The 15,593-nt window shown below is 55.8% G+C and overlaps 6 protein-coding genes across 6 annotated transcripts; 4 read left to right on the top strand and 2 right to left on the bottom strand.

Annotated features, from left to right (window-relative positions):
• Positions 1-728: 728 nt before the first annotated feature.
• LOC115617716 (feather keratin Cos1-2-like) lies at positions 729-1,043 on the top strand. The gene has a single exon (XM_030508559.1). It carries the CDS (start codon positions 729-731, stop codon positions 1,041-1,043), a length of 315 nt encoding a protein of 104 aa, XP_030364419.1.
• Positions 1,044-3,735: 2,692 nt separating this feature from the next.
• Positions 3,736-4,339, top strand: LOC115617724 (feather keratin Cos1-2-like). Its single transcript, XM_030508569.1, has one exon. The coding sequence runs from the start codon at positions 3,948-3,950 to the stop codon at positions 4,242-4,244; it is 297 nt and encodes a 98-aa protein (XP_030364429.1). The 5' UTR covers positions 3,736-3,947; the 3' UTR covers positions 4,245-4,339.
• A 2,945-nt stretch (positions 4,340-7,284) lies between these two features.
• LOC115617728 (feather keratin Cos1-1/Cos1-3/Cos2-1-like) lies at positions 7,285-7,664 on the bottom strand. The gene has a single exon (XM_030508573.1). It carries the CDS (start codon positions 7,632-7,634, stop codon positions 7,338-7,340), a length of 297 nt encoding a protein of 98 aa, XP_030364433.1. The 5' UTR covers positions 7,635-7,664; the 3' UTR covers positions 7,285-7,337.
• A 1,421-nt stretch (positions 7,665-9,085) lies between these two features.
• Positions 9,086-9,428, top strand: LOC115617969 (feather keratin Cos1-2-like). Its single transcript, XM_030509062.1, has one exon. The coding sequence runs from the start codon at positions 9,132-9,134 to the stop codon at positions 9,426-9,428; it is 297 nt and encodes a 98-aa protein (XP_030364922.1). The 5' UTR covers positions 9,086-9,131.
• A 2,876-nt stretch (positions 9,429-12,304) lies between these two features.
• On the bottom strand, positions 12,305-12,798 carry LOC115617725 (feather keratin Cos1-2-like). Its single transcript, XM_030508570.1, has one exon. The coding sequence runs from the start codon at positions 12,665-12,667 to the stop codon at positions 12,371-12,373; it is 297 nt and encodes a 98-aa protein (XP_030364430.1). The 5' UTR covers positions 12,668-12,798; the 3' UTR covers positions 12,305-12,370.
• A 1,330-nt stretch (positions 12,799-14,128) lies between these two features.
• On the top strand, positions 14,129-14,459 carry LOC115617726 (feather keratin Cos1-2-like). The gene has a single exon (XM_030508571.1). The coding sequence runs from the start codon at positions 14,159-14,161 to the stop codon at positions 14,453-14,455; it is 297 nt and encodes a 98-aa protein (XP_030364431.1). The 5' UTR covers positions 14,129-14,158; the 3' UTR covers positions 14,456-14,459.
• The last annotated feature ends 1,134 nt before the right edge of the window (positions 14,460-15,593 follow it).

Below are 15,593 nucleotides of genomic sequence, written 5' to 3'. Positions count from 1 at the left end.
CCGGCCTGCGCTGGACCCCTCTGGCGCTTACTCCATGTCTTCTGCCCACACTGACGCACGCTTCCCCGGAAATCATGGCGCCTCTCATCCCAGCACTCAAAAGAAGCATTTTTGAGGGAATGGGCATGACATAAACCAGGAAGTGCAACGGCAGCATAGAGGGAGTCAGCAGCACATCCCATGTCATTACCTGGGATGTTTCCGTTCATTAGGAGCGTGCAGGACAACTGTTGCCTGTGCAGTGTCTGCCTTCGGGCCTGAGGCAGCGTGGGGCCAGTATAAAAGCCAGACCAACGGGTCACTCTGTCAAGCTCTTCTGCCACCTCCCTCTCCTCGGGAACCAGGTGAGCTGGAATCCCCATTCTCACCCACCTCCTCCTAAGGGACAGGGTGCAGCCTGCAAGGACATCTCAGCTGATACCTGCTCCTTGGTGTTATGTTAGTGCTCTGGATGATGGTTGTGGGAGAGGCCAGAGGAGAGACGGTCTGTCATGCAGAGAGGCTGGGGGTGGGCTGGGGTGGCTCTTTGTTGACAAACTAGTGCTAAGACGCTATGTGAAGGTCCGCACTGGACTCAGGCAAAGGATCCCTTGCTCCCCCTGCACAGCCTCCACCTCCCCATGCGAGAGCTGCCTTGTCCTCCCTTGGGTAGCATTGCAGGCTGTTCCTCACGTGCCCCTCAGCTCCCTCCCTGCCCTCTCTCCCAGGTGAAGCTCCAGCCGCGAGCCATGTCCTGCTCCGAGAAGTGCCAGACGTGTGAGCCCTGCCAGCCCTGCCAGCCCTGCGGCCCGACCCCGCTGGCCAACAGCTGCAATGAGCCCTGTGTCAGGCAGTGCCAGAGCTCCCACGTGGTCATCCAGCCCTCCCCCGTAGTGGTGACCCTGCCTGGCCCCATCCTCAGCTCCTTCCCGCAGAACACCGTTGTGGGCTCCTCCACCTCCGCTGCCGTTGGCAGCATCCTCAGCTCCGAGGGAGTGCCCATCAGCTCCGGGGGCTTTGACCTCTCCTGCATCACCAACCGCTACTGCCGCAGACCCTGCTAAAGCCACTGGTGACGGCCCAGACAAGGAGCCCCGTGAACCCGGAAGATGATGCCAGACTGAACGACGGAGACTGCGGCCATGGCTTGGAGAGGGGCTGAGCGTGCCTCGCTCCTCCTGCAAAGGGCGTCAGCCCTGTGGAAGGGGCCAGCCTGGCCTCTCTGAAAACATGGCCAGTGCCTCTCATTCCCTTTCTCCACTCTGTGCTTTCCCTCCTATTCCTCTGTTGTTTTCTGCTCCCTGCAGCCTTGAGGCCCTCCAAAGACAGCTTACAGGGGACTTGCCCACCCATAGCCTTTTGTGCGGCACTGGCTCTTGGCTGCCCATAGGGATCCTTTACCTGTGGCCTCCTCTCGAGGCATCTTGATTTCCTCTTTGGACTCATTAAACTCTGATGCATCCCAGCCTCTGTCTCCGTGTGGTCCTTTCCTCTCTGGATGCTTTCAAATGCTGTCCAGGGAGCAAAGAGATATGCTGGGAGGGAACAAGTGTGTGAACTAGTGGAACCCTTCTCATTCCTTGGCACCGGGAGGGCAGGAACATACCCTTTGGGCTCCCAGCATGCCCTATAGAGTGTGATCCCAACTTGAGCTCTCTTTGTGGGAAGACGCCAGTGTTGCAGGAGGCCCTGGGACATCAGCAGCCTCACAGGCACCCGAGGCAGTTCCTCTGTGGATGGAGCTGTGGTGGGGGAGAAGGCTCAGACAGAAGAGGGCAGTGAGGATGCAAGGAGGGGATGGTAGGAGAAATGCCCTCGGCTAGAGCCCAGAGCCTCCTTCTCCTCCTCACCTTCCCACCCATCTCCAGAAGGAACGGACATGCCATGTCTCCAAGGGCAAGGACAGCAAGGCCAAGTCCCCCTTTCTTCCATCACCCCCACAGAGTGCCCCACGCAGCCCCAGCGGTTCATTGCACAGATGTGCAGGGCAGAGGCCTCTTGAGACTGCACATCCCCAGCTCCCAGCACACAGCCATCTCGTGGCTAAAGGGTTGTGAATATGGGCCTGCAAGAGGACACAGTTGAGTGTCTGACAAGTTCTGCCATGGTAATGTGGCCTTTTGGGGTTTCCCTGCTCATGTGAGGCTGTGTCAAGAGCATTGCTGGGCTGTGCTCTGCCCATGGCTGTGAACCTGCAGCTCGTTCCCAGGCAGGCAAGCACAAAGGCCAACTGACATCACTGCCCACCATCCTCTGAGGGGAACAACAGAGGGAGAAAGAGACTGCTCCCAGTGGCAAAGAGAGAAAGCAGGAAGAAAACCAGTACAAGACAGACACTCATGGCACAGTTAATTGCCATAATTTGTGCAGAACTAAAAGGACCTTGGCTACCTCCCAGACCCACCCTGCTGCTTTCTCCCTCTCCTTGCGCAACAGCGCAGGAGAAGAAAGTCAGGTCAAAAAGGTCACAAGTTGAGATAAACACAGAGACATTATTACCAATTACCATCATGGGGAAAACACGCTTGACTTGGGGAAGATTCATTTATCCTGTTGCTAATGAAAAAGAGAGTAGGATGGTGAGAAACTGCCAAAACCCCCTTAACATATGTTCACCCCATCCCACCTCTTTTTCACAGACTCAACTTCCCTCCTTCATTCATGGCTCCACCATTAAGCAGCACAGTGGGATGTGGATTGGGGAGTTATGGTCACTACACAACAGTTTCTGCCCATGTAAAGAGGGACATTGCTGGATCTGCTCATGAAAAGGGTTTTGGTGATTCAACCTATACAACAAGTCCCAGCCATGGTGTGCTCGTGCCCTCATGATGAGGGTGACACAAGGACGGACTGACACATGTGTGCTCAGGCATGCCCACATGGAACCATGCCCATATCTGTAAGCTCACACAAAGCCAGAAACATCAGCAACTGGGGACTCTGCTGAGGAGATGCTGGGACAACCCTGGCACAACAGGGCTTAGGTACCACCGGGAAGGACCAGACCCCAGACATGCTCCTGCTCTTCCCTGAGGACCCACAGAGACTGCACAGAGAGGGGATGGGACACATGAGCCCAGCACAGGTGTCCTGAGAGCACTATTAGTGTTGCAGCAGGGTCCAACCCTCCCAGCAGAAGCCCATCTGCACACAACAATGGCCTTCCCTCCAAGAGAGGTGAGGGGAGCAAGAGGAAGGGATGTGGCCTGTCCTCTCCCACGACAGTCCTTGGGCATGCGGAAGAGAAGCACCAGAGCGGTGCCCGTTTCCCGAGAAATTGGCTACAATCGAGCCCACAGGAATGAGCCACGAGCACATCCCCTGCCTGCACGGGATGCCACCAGCCCTTGATCTGAGGCTTCTGCTGCGCTGACGTGTTTCTGCCCCAGAAACCCTTGGGCCTCTCATCCCGGCACTTACAGAAGCCTTCCTATGGCAAAGCACACGAGCCAGGAAATTAAAAGGCAGCAGTGCCGGAAACCGGGACACGGCCCATGCCATTACCTGGGAGGGTTTGCATTTGCCATGAGCTTGCCAGGAAATTAAACCTGCCACAAAGGTGCCTCTGGGCATGAGGCACTGCAGGACGACTATAAAAGGCAGCCCAAGTCTCTGCTCTCCATCCACTTCTCTTGCCTCCTTCTCCTGGGAATCAGGTGAGTGTGAAGCCTCTTCTCCTCCTGCTTCCAGACCTGGTCATTCCTCGAGGTATGTCCCAGCTGATCCAGGCTGTCCAGGCGCAGGACTGGGAGCTGCTTCTCATGGGAGAGGGAAGGGGAGAGAAGGGCTTCTGCAGAGAGAGGCTGGGACTGAGCTGAGGTGGCTCCTGGGCTTGGAGCTGGGCAGCGTGTGCTGGGCCAGGAGGTGCCTTGGCTTGCCCATGGTTGGGTGCAGAGCTGCTGCTCACGTGTCCCATCATCTGCTTGCCCCTGCCCTGTCTCCAGGTGAAGCTCTACCATCGAGCCATGTCCTGCTGCAACCCGTGCGTGCCCTGCCAGCCCTGCGGCCCGACCCCGCTGGCCAACAGCTGCAATGAGCCCTGCGTCAGGCAGTGCCAGAGCTCCACCGTTGCCATCCAGCCCTCCGCCGTGGTGGTGACCCTGCCCGGCCCCATCCTCAGCTCCTTCCCACAGAACACCGTTGTGGGCTCCTCCACCTCCGCTGCCGTTGGCAGCATCCTCAGCTCCGAGGGAGTGCCCATCAACTCCGGGGGCTTTGACCTCTCCTGCATCACCAACCGCTACTGCCGCAGACCCTGCTAAAGGTGATGGCTGCGTCCTCAGGCAGGAACATCCAAGACCTCACAACATGGATCTGGACAGGAGATAGAGCTTCACGGCGCTGTTTCCTTCTTCCACTGTCCTCTGTCTTCCCTTTCCTGTCTCCACCTCCCACACAAGCCCAGTGGGGACCTCTTGGCCTCCCTCCCTCCCTCTCTGTGTGGGTCAGGCAGACGGACACCCTGCAGGAGCTCCACCGCATCTTGGTGGCTGCCCTGGTGCTCCCTGTGAGCCACCTCCTTTTCTTCTTTACACTCATTAAAGTTGTGCTGCATCCAAACCTCTGTCCCTGAGTCCTCTTTCCTTCTGCGCGAACTCTTCCAATCTGCTTCCCCTTGGAGCTGACAAGGACATCCCTGCCTACTCCACCAGCAATGGTCATCCATGAGAGCACGGCTCCAGAGGGTGACAGGAGTGGGCATGGGGAGACAATCCTGCCTGGGACAGCCCACAGCCTCATCTCTGCCTTCCTCTCCCCTACATCACCCAGCACACTACCCCTACCATGCCCAGCACACGTGGGCACACGCAGATGAGATCCTACCTCATTCAGTCCTTCAGCACCTGACAGGGCCCAGCTCTCTCCAGGCATGCCGGGCTGAGGTAACCCAACACTTAGGACTGGTGTCAGCCAACTCAGGCTGTGCAATGGAGTCCCCACTACCTGTGAACCCAGCACCCCCACGAGGCTCTCATCATGTGTTTCAGATGTTCATCTTCCCTGAGTAAATGAATGCAGCTTCTTTATGAATGCAACATATAGATCTGCTTTTCAATGATACTTGAAAATTTCCTTTGTAGGTCTTGGTCTTCAACCCAAGCTAATGCTCTAAATCCTGGCCCCTCTCATAGAATCAACGAGGTTGGAACAGACCTTTAAGATCATCAAGTCCAACCATTCCCCAGCACTGCCAGATCCACCAGTAAACAACGTCAATAAGTGTCTCGTCTACATGATTTTGAATGCTTCCAGGGACGTTCACATTCCATCACTACCCTGGGCAGCCTGCTCCAACTCCTGATCACATTCTTAATCAGGAATGATCAATGTAGAAATTGTTCCTAATCTACAGTCTAAACCTTGCCTGGTGCAGCTTGAGGCCATTTTGTCTTGTCCTACCACTACTTCCTTGCCATAGAGACTGAACCCACCTCACTACAACCTCCTGTCAGGTAGCTGTAGAGAGCAATAAGGTCCAGACTAAATCACCTCAGGTCCAGCAGTCATTCCTCATCACACTTGTGCACCAGACCCTTCACCAGCTCCGTTGCCCTTCTCTGGACCTGCTCCAGCACCTTAATGTCTCTCTTGGAGTGAGGGACCCAGAACTGAACACAGGATTCAAGGTGTGGCCTCACTGCCCTGGCCCTGCTGGCCACACTATTTCTGATCTAGGCCAGGATGCCATTGGCTTCTTGGCTGCCTGGGCACAATATAGGCCATGTTCAGCTCCATCAATCAGCACCCGCAGGTCCTTTTCATGAGCAGTTTCCAGCCACACTTCCCCAAGCCTGGAGCATTGTATGGGGTTGTTGTGGCCCAAATGAAGGACCCAGCACTTTGCCTTCTTGAACCTCACAACACTGGCCACAGCCCATGGATCCAGCCTGGCCTGATTCCTCTGCAGAGATTCCTCCCCTCCAGCAGATCGACACTGGCACACAACTTAGCGTTGTCCACAAATTCACTGAGGGTGCCCTCAATCCTCTCATCCAGATCATCAGTGAAGATATTAAACAACGCTGGCCCCAATACCGAGCCCTGAGGGCCACCTGAGTGACCAGTTGCCAACCACATGTGACACCATTTACCACCACTCTTTGGGCTCTGCCATCCAGCCAGTTTCCAACGCAGTGAAGAATCCACTTATCCAGGCCACGAGGAACCAGTTTCTCCAGGAGAACGCTGTGGGACTTGTCCAAAGCTTTACTAAAGTCAAATAGACAGTGTGCACAGCTTTTCCCTCATCAACCAAGTGGGTCACCCTGTCGTAGCAAGAGATCAGGTTCGTCAAGCAGGCCCTGCCCTTCCTGAACCTGTGCTGACTGGGTCTGATCCCCCCATTTTCCCGTACATGCCTTATGATCTCACCTAGGATCACCTGCTCCATGACCTTCCCCAGCACTGAGCTCAGGCTGACATGCCTGGAGTTTTTGGGATCATCCTTCCTGCCCTTTTTTACAGAGGCATCACACTGGCCAACCTCCAACCCTTGGGGATCTGCCCACTACACCAGGACTGCTGATAGATGATGGAGAGTGGCTTGGCAAACTCCTCTTCCAGCTCCTTCAGCGCTCCTGGTTGGAACCCAGCTGAACCCATAGACACGTGTATGTCTACGTGGAGCACCACTTATTCCTGGGTTATGGCGATTTCAATCAGCTCCTCAACTCTGCCATCTAACTCAGGGGACTCTGATGTTACCATTGCCATTTTCCTGACCAGTGGATTACCTCAGCCCTGCACGCCTGAAGAGAGCTGGGCCCTGCCAGGTGCTGAAGGACTGAATGAGGTAGGATCTCATCTGCGTGTGCCCACGTGTGCTGGGCATGTAGGGGTAGTGTGCTGGGTGATGTAGGGGAGAGGAAGGCAGAGATGAGGCTGTGGGCTGTCCCAGGCAGGATTGTCTCCCCATGCCCACTCCTGTCACCCTCTGGAGCCGTGCTCTCATGGATGACCATTGCTGGTGGAGTAGGCAGGGATGTCTTTGTCAGCTCCAAGGGGAAGCAGATTGGAAGAGTTCGCGCAGAAGGAAGGAGGACTCAGGGACACAGGTTTGGATGCAGCACAACTTTAATGAGTGTAAAGAAGAAAAGGAGGTGGCTCACAGGGAGCACCAGGGGCAGCCACCAAGATGCGGTGGAGCTCCTGCAGGGTGTCCGTCTGCCTGACCCACACAGAGAGGGAGGGAGGGAGGCCAAGAGGTCCCCACTGCGCTGGTGTGGGAGGTGGAGACAGGAAAGGGAAGAGAGAGGACAGTGGAAGAAGGAAACAGCGCCGCGAAGCTCCATCTCCTGTCCAGATCCATGTTGTGAGGTCTTGGATGTTCCTGCCTGAGGACGCAGCCATCACCTTTAGCAGGGTCTGCGGCAGTAGCGGTTGGTGATGCAGGAGAGGTCAAAGCCCCCGGAGTTGATGGGCACTCCCTCGGAGCTGAGGATGCTGCCAACGGCAGCGGAGGTGGAGGAGCCCACAATGGTGTTCTGCGGGAAGGAGCTGAGGATGGGGCCAGGCAAGGTCACCACCACGGGGGAAGGCTCAATGACCACATTGGAGCTCTGGCACTGCCTGACACAGGGCTCATTGCAGCTGTTGGCCAGCGGGGTCGGGCCGCAGGGCTGGCAGGGCACGCACGGGTTGCAGCAGGACATGGCTCGATGGTAGAGCTTCACCTGGAGACAGGGCAGGGGCAAAGAGATGATGGGACACGTGAGCAGCAGCTCTGCACGCAGCCATGGGCAAGCCAAGGTACCTCCTGGCCCAGCACACGCTGCCCAGCTCCAAGCCCAGGAGCCACCTCAGCTCAGTCCCAGCCTCTCTCTGCAGAAGCCCTTCTCTCCCCTTCCCTCTCCCATGAGAAGCAGCTCCCAGTCCTGCGCTCGGACAGCCCGGATAAGCTGAGACACACCTCGAGGAACGACCAGGTCTGGAAGCAGGAGGAGAAGAGGCTTCACACTCACCTGATTCCCAGGAGAAGGAGGCAAGAGAAGTGGATGGAGAGCAGAGACTCGGGCTGCCTTTTATAGTCGTCCTGCAGTGCCTCAGGCCCAGAGGCACCTTTGTGGCAGGTTTAATTTCCTGGCAAGCTCATGGTAAATGCAAACCCTCCCAGGTAATGGCATGGGCCGTGTCCCGGTTTCCGGCACTGCTGCCTTTTCATTTCCCTGTGTATGGCATGTGCTTTGCCATAGGAAGGCTTCTGTAAGTGCCAGGATGAGAGGCCCAAGGGTTTCTGGGGCAGAAACACGTCAGCGCAGCAGAAGCCTCAGATCAAGGGCTGGTGGCATCCCGTGCAGGCAGGGGATGTGCTCGTGGCTCATTCCTGTGGGCTCGATTGTATCCAAGTTGTCGGGAAATGGGCACTGCTCTGGTGCTTCTCTTCCGCATGCCCAAGGACTGTCGTGGGAGAGGACAGGCCACATCCCTTCCTCTTGCTCCCCTCACCTCTCTTGGAGGGAAGGCCATTGTTGTGTGCAGATGGGCTTCTGCTGGGAGGGTTGGACCCTACTGCAACACTAATAGTGGTCTCAGGGCACCTGTGCTGGGGCTACAGTTGTGGTCTCCTCCACCGCAGACCCTCTGGCCTCTCATCCCAGCACTTACAGAAGCCTTCCTATGGCAAAGCACATGAGCCAGGAAATTAAAAGGCAGCAGTGCCGGAAACAGGGACACAGCCCATGCCATTACCTGGGAGGGTTTGCATTTGCCTTGAGCTTGCCAGGAAATTATTCCTACCACAAAGGTGCCTCTGGGCATGAGGCACTGCAGGACGACTATAAAAGGCAGCCCGAGTCTCTGCTCTCCATCCACTTCTCTCGCCTCCTTCTCCTGGGAATCAGGTGAGTGTGAAGCCTCTTCTCCTCCTGCTTCCAGATCCGGTCATTCCTCAAGGTGTGTCTCAGCTGATCCAGGCTGTCCGAGCGCAGGACTGGGAGCTGCTTCTCATGGGAGAGGGAAGGGGAGAGAAGGGCTTCTGCAGAGAGAGGCTGGGACTGAGCTGAGGTGGCTCCTGGGCTTGGAGCTGGGCAGCATGTGCTGGGCCAGGAGGTGCCTTGGCTTACCCATGGTTGGGTGCAGAGCTGCTGCTCATGTGTCCCATCATCTGCTTGCCCCTGCCCTGTCTCCAGGTGAAGCTCTACCATCGAGCCATGTCCTGCTGCAACCCGTGCGTGCCCTGCCAGCCCTGCGGCCCGACCCCGCTGGCCAACAGCTGCAATGAGCCCTGTGTCAGGCAGTGCCAGAGCTCCACCATCGCCATCCAGCCCTCCGCCGTGGTGGTGACCCTGCCCGGCCCCATCCTCAGCTCCTTCCCACAGAACACCGTTGTGGGCTCCTCCACCTCCGCTGCCGTTGGCAGCATCCTCAGCTCCGAGGGAGTGCCCATCAACTCCGGGGGCTTTGACCTCTCCTGCATCACCAACCGTTACTGCCGCAGACCCTGCTAAAGGTGATGGCTGCGTCCTCAGGCAGGAACATCCAAGACCTCACAACATGGATCTGGACAGGAGATAGCGCTTCGCGGCGCTGTTTCCTTCTTCCACTGTCCTCTCTCTTCCCTTTCCTGTCTCCACCTCCCACACAAGCCCAGTGGGGACCTCTTGGCCTCCCTCCCTCCCTCTCTGTGTGGGTCAGGCAGACGGACACCCTGCAGGAGCTCCACCGCATCTTGGTGGCTGCCCCTGGTGCTCCCTGTGAGCCACCTCCTTTTCTTCTTTACACTCATTAAAGTTGTGCTGCATCCAAGCCTGGGCCTCAGTGTCCTCATTCCTTCTGCGGGAATTCTTCTTTTTCCTTTCTTCCCTCTTAGATCAGTAGTAGAAAAGCTTGATTGTGCATATATAATCCTTTAGAGAGAAACCATTTGCTAGATCTTTGACTAAGTCTGCATCTACTGCAACTAGACTAATGTCTGATAAGGGCTTTTTTATAGAAGGGGGGTCATTTCTGTGCTTCAGAAACATACTTCTACTTCTCTCTTAAGATTGGAGTGCACTGGTCTATCTGCAACAGCCAGCCAATAGGGCAAGCAAATGGCTTTCCTAGTGTCAAGGATAGTCTTCATTTATGACTCAACAGTTGTGGAAGGGGGCGTTGCAGTCAGCACACAACGCTTCCTTTCTGACATTGTTTCCTCATCATACTTTTCCTCTGCTCCAGCATGAGCCTTGCACATAGGCCCCATTCTTTCAAGACCGGCTCCAGCGTGCGTCTTATTCATGGGCTGTAGTTCCTCTGGACAGAATACTCCAGTGTGGGTTCTCCAGCAGCCACAGTTCTGCCAGGAGCCTGCTTCAGCATGAGCTCTGCACAGGCCACCGTTCCCGCAGCGGGTATCTTCATGGTCTTGCATGGGATTGTCCATAGGCTGCAGTGTGGATTTCTGCTCCACCACGGTCTTTCCTTTGGGCTGCATGGGAATCTCTGCACTGTGCCTGGAGCACCTTCTCCACCTCTTTCTCTTCTGGCCTTGGTGTTTACAGGATTGGTTCTCAATGGGTTTTTCCTCACTTCCTGGGTAGTGTTTTGCCCTTGCTCAAACACATTTTCACAGAGGCACCACCAGAGCTGCTGATGGGCTCAGCGTTAGGCAGAGCCAAGTCCATTTTGGAGCTGGCTGGATCTGACTCTGTCAGACATGGGGGCAGACCCTGGATTCTTCTCACAGAGACCACCCTTCCTCCTCCTGCTACCAAAGCCTTGCCACATAAGCCCAGTGGAGTGGGTCCAACAGAGTATGAGACACAATTAAACAAATAGAGATGTCAACAGAAAGCGTCCATGTAGATCCTTTAGGAAGTGGAAGTGATGGAGGTAATTATGGTGATTTCCTTAATGTTATCATCATCAGATCTTAACTGCTGTATTCCACATTCGCCCTGGGCTCCTTTGACCCTCCTCCAGGCACTTTCCCAGAGGATTCTGCCCATCAGGTCCCAGAGCGGACCAAAATCTGCTCTTACTGAGTGCAGGGTTGCAATTTTGCCTTCTGTTTTGCACAGCCACTGCACAGTCTGGACAGGAGAGCTGTCCCAGCCTTTCTCCAGAACCCCAATAGCTCATAGGTCTGCAAGTGTGCACAGAACTTCAAGACAACCTGCTTGTGTTCTGGCTCAGGCTCTTGCCTTCCGAATGCCCGGGATCAGCTGGAAAGGCAAGACAGTGAATGTGCTGGTTTTGCCTGGGATAGGGTTAAATTTCTTCATAGTGGTTCTCATGGGGCTATGGTGTGGATTTCTGCTGAAAAGAGTGTTGATAACACAGGGGCGTTTTCAGTGTAGCTGGGCAGTGCTTACACAGCAGCGCTTACACAGCAGCAAGGCCTTTTCTGCTCTTTAGAATGCATTACCCCCATTTTTGAAAAGGAAGAAAGGAAGATCAAGGGAACTGTAGTGCCTGACAAATTCTGGTAGCCTTCTACAGGGAAGCATTTGGCACTGTCCTGCACTATATTCTTGTCTCTAAATTGGAGAGGCATGGATGTGATGAATGGTACATTTGGTTGGTAAGAAATAGGTTGAATGTTTGCACTCAAATTGTCTCCTCTGGAGACAAGCTGAGAGAGCTAGACTTGTTAGCCTAGAGAAGAGAAAGCTCCGGGACACCTTTGAGCACCTCCCAGTGCCTAAAGGGACTACAAGAAATCTGGAGAGGGGCTTTGGACAAAGAGCATGCAGTAATAGGAGAACAGTAATGGATTTAAGCTGAAGAAGGGTAGATTTAGATAAGCTCTTAGGCAGAAGTTCTTCCCTGTGAGGGTGCTGAGGTGCTGGCACAGATTCCCCAGAGAAGCTGTGGCTGCCCCATCCCTGGCAGTGTTCAATGCAGGGTTGGATGGGGCTTGGAGCAACCTGCTCTACTGGAAGGCATCTGTGCCAGTGGTAGGGGAATTGGAATGAGATGAGGTTTAATGTCCTTTACAAACCAAAATGTTCTATGGTTCTATAAATTCATGAAACATGAAATTAATTTACCATGTTGCCAAGTGGCAAAACCCACCACAGCGACACAGATCCCCCCCTGCCTCCAACCTTTCCCCTGAGCAGAATGGAAGAGTTCGTGCAGAAGGAAAGCGGACTTGGAGGCCCAGGCTTGGATGCAGCACAACTTTAATGAGTATAAAGAAGAAAAGGAGGTGGCTCACAGGGAGCACCAGGGGCAGCCACCAAGATGCGGTGGAGCTCCTGCAGGGTGTCCATCTGCCTGTCCCACACGGAGAGGGAGGGAGGGAGGCCAAGAGAGCCCCACTGCGCTGGTGTGGGAGGTGGAGACAGGAAAGGGAAAAGAGAGGACAGTGGAAGAAGGAAACAGCGCCACGAAGCTCTATCTCCTGTCCAGATCCATGTTGTGAGGTCTTGGATGTTCCTGCCTGAGGACGCAGCCATCACCTTTAGCAGGGTCTGCGGCAGTAGCGGTTGGTGATGCAGGAGAGGTCAAAGCCCCCGGAGTTGATGGGCACTCCCTCGGAGCTGAGGATGCTGCCAACGGCAGCGGAGGTGGAGGAGCCCACAACGGTGTTCTGTGGGAAGGAGCTGAGGATGGGGCCGGGCAGGGTCACCACCACGGCGGAGGGCTGGATGGCAACGGTGGAGCTCTGGCACTGCCTGACACAGGGCTCATTGCAGCTGTTGGCCAGCGGGGTCGGGCCGCAGGGCTGGCAGGGCACGCACGGGTTGCAGCAGGACATGGCTCGATGGTAGAGCTTCACCTGGAGACAGGGCAGGGGCAAGCAGATGATGGGACACGTGAGCAGCAGCTCTGCACCCAGCCATGGGCAAGCCAAGGCACCTCCTGGCCCAGCACATGCTGCCCAGCTCCAAGCCCAGGAGCCACCTCAGCTCAGTCCCAGCCTCTCTCTGCAGAAGCCCTTCTCTCCCCTTCCCTCTCCCATGAGAAGCAGCTCCCAGTCCTGCGCTTGGACAGCCTGGATCAGCTGAGACACACCTTGAGGAATGACCACGTCTGGAAGCAGGAGGAGAAGAGGCTTCACACTCACCTGATTCCCAGGAGAAGGAGGCAAGAGAAGTGGATGGAGAGCAGAGACTCGGGCTGCCTTTTATAGTCGTCCTGCAGTGCCTCAGGCCCAGAGGCACCTTTGTGGCAGGTTTAATTTCCTGGCAAGCTCATGGTAAATGCAAACCCTCCCAGGTAATGGCATGGGCCGTGTCCTGGTTTCCGGCACTGCTGCCTTTTAATTTCCTGGCTCGTGTGCTTTGCCATAGGAAGGCTTCTGTAAGTGCTGGGATGAGAGGCCAGAGGGTCTGCGGTGGAGGAGACCACAACTGTAGCCCCAGCACAGGTGCCCTGAGACCACTATTAGTGTTGCAGTAGGGTCCAACCCTCCCAGCAGAAGCCCATCTGCACACAACAATGGCCTTCCCTCCAAGAGAGGTGAGGGGAGCAAGAGGAAGGGATGTGGCCTGTCCTCTCCCACGACAGTCCTTGGGCATGCGGAAGAGAAGCACCAGAGCGGTGCCCATTTCCCGACAACTTGGCTACAATCGAGCCCACAGGAATGAGCTACGAGCACATCCCCTGCCTGCACGGGATGCCACCAGCCTTGATCTGAGGCTTCTGCTGCGCTGACGTGTTTCTGCCCTGGAAACCCTTGGGCCTCTCATCCTGGCACTTACAGAAGCCTTCCTATGGCAAAGCACACGAGCCAGGAAATTAAAAGGCAGCAGTGCCGGAAACCGGGACACGGCCCATGCCATTACCTGGGAGGGTTTGCATTTGCCATGAGCTTGCCAGGAAATTAAACCTGCCACAAAGGTGCCTCTGGGCCTGAGGCACTGCAGGACGACTATAAAAGGCAGCCCAAGTCTCTGCTCTCCATTCACTTCTCTCGCCTCCTTCTCCTGGGAATCAGGTCAGTGTGAAGCCTCTTCTCCTTCCGCTTCCAGACCTGGTCATTCCTCAAGGTGTGTCTCAGCTGATCCAGGCTGTCCGAGCGCAGGACTGGGAGCTGCTTCTCATGGGAGAGGGAAGGGGAGAGAAGGGCTTCTGCAGAGAGAGGCTGGGACTGAGCTGAGGTGGCTCCTGGGCTTGGAGCTGGGCAGCATGTGCTGGGCCAGGAGGTGCCTTGGCTTGCCCATGGCTGCGTGCAGAGCTGCTGCTCACGTGTCCCATCATCTCTTTGCCCCTGCCCTGTCTCCAGGTGAAGCTCTACCATCGAGCCATGTCCTGCTGCAACCCGTGCGTGCCCTGCCAGCCCTGCGGCCCGACCCCGCTGGCCAACAGCTGCAATGAGCCCTGTGTCAGGCAGTGCCAGAGCTCCACCATCGCCATCCAGCCCTCCGCCGTGGTGGTGACCCTGCCCGGCCCCATCCTCAGCTCCTTCCCACAGAACACCGTTGTGGGCTCCTCCACCTCCGCTGCCGTTGGCAGCATCCTCAGCTCCGAGGGAGTGCCCATCAACTCCGGGGGCTTTGACCTCTCCTGCATCACCAACCGCTACTGCCGCAGACCCTGCTAAAGGTGATGGCTACAGCTTCAGTCTGGAACCTCTGACATCATAAGAACATTGTGCTGATCAAGAGACAGAGCATTGGGGCATTTTTTCCTTCTTCCACTGTCCTCTCTCTTCCCTTTCCTGTCTCCACCTCCCACACCAGCGCAGTGGGGACCTCTTGGCCTCCCTCCCTCTCTCTCTGTGTGGGACAGGCTGACGGACACCCTGCAGGAGCTCCACCGCATCTTGGTGGCTGCCCCTGGTGCTCCCTGTGAGCCACTTCCTTTTCTTCTTTACACTCATTAAAGTTGTGCTGCATCCAAACCCATGTCCCTGAGTCCTCCTTCCTTCTGCGCGAACTCTTCCAATCTGCTTCTCCTTGGAGGTGACAAAGACATCCCTGCCTACTCCACCAGCAATGGTCATCCATGAGAGCACGGCTCCAGAGGGTGACAGGAGTCGGCATGGGGAGACAATCCTGCCTGGGACAGCCCACAGCCTCATCTCTGCCTTCCTCTCCCCTACATCACCCAGCACACTACCCCTACCATGCCCAGCACACGTGGGCACACGCAGATGAGATCCTACCTCATTCAGTCCTTCAGCACCTGGCAGGGCCCAGCTCTCTCCAGGCATGCCGGGCTGAGGTAACCCAACACTTAGGACTGGTGTCAGCCAACTCAGGCTGTGCAATGGAGTCCCCACTACCTGTGAACCCACCACCCCCCATCATGTGTTTCAGATGTTCATCTTCCCTGAGCAAACGAATGTGGCTTCTTTATGAATGCAACATATAGATGTGCTTTTCAGTGATACTTGAAAATTTCCTTTGTAGGCCCTGGTCTTCAGCCTCGGGTAATGCTCCCAGTTCCTCTTCACTGTGAACATGTGATTTACATGTAAAAAATCCTCTCCTCCCAGAATGGAGCCAATTCCCCATGAAAATTCTCTGAAGGGACCATTGAAACAGTCAAGAGCCCTGAGACTGTGCACCCAGTAACCTCATGCTTGCTAATCTTCACATTCCCCTGTGTCCTCTGCATCAGAGCTTTTTGATCTCCCTCAGAAATAGTTCCACTGTCCCTGTTTTCTGTGCTGAATGCCCTCACGTCCCAGATGCTTAGCTCCAGCCTCGAGGCATTCAGCAGCTACTCCTTGTAAT

The sequence above is a fragment of the Strigops habroptila genome, chromosome 19 (assembly GCF_004027225.2).
Source record: "Strigops habroptila isolate Jane chromosome 19, bStrHab1.2.pri, whole genome shotgun sequence".
NCBI lineage: Eukaryota > Metazoa > Chordata > Aves > Psittaciformes > Psittacidae > Strigops > Strigops habroptila.
This window is presented reverse-complemented; position numbering and strand designations above follow the sequence as displayed.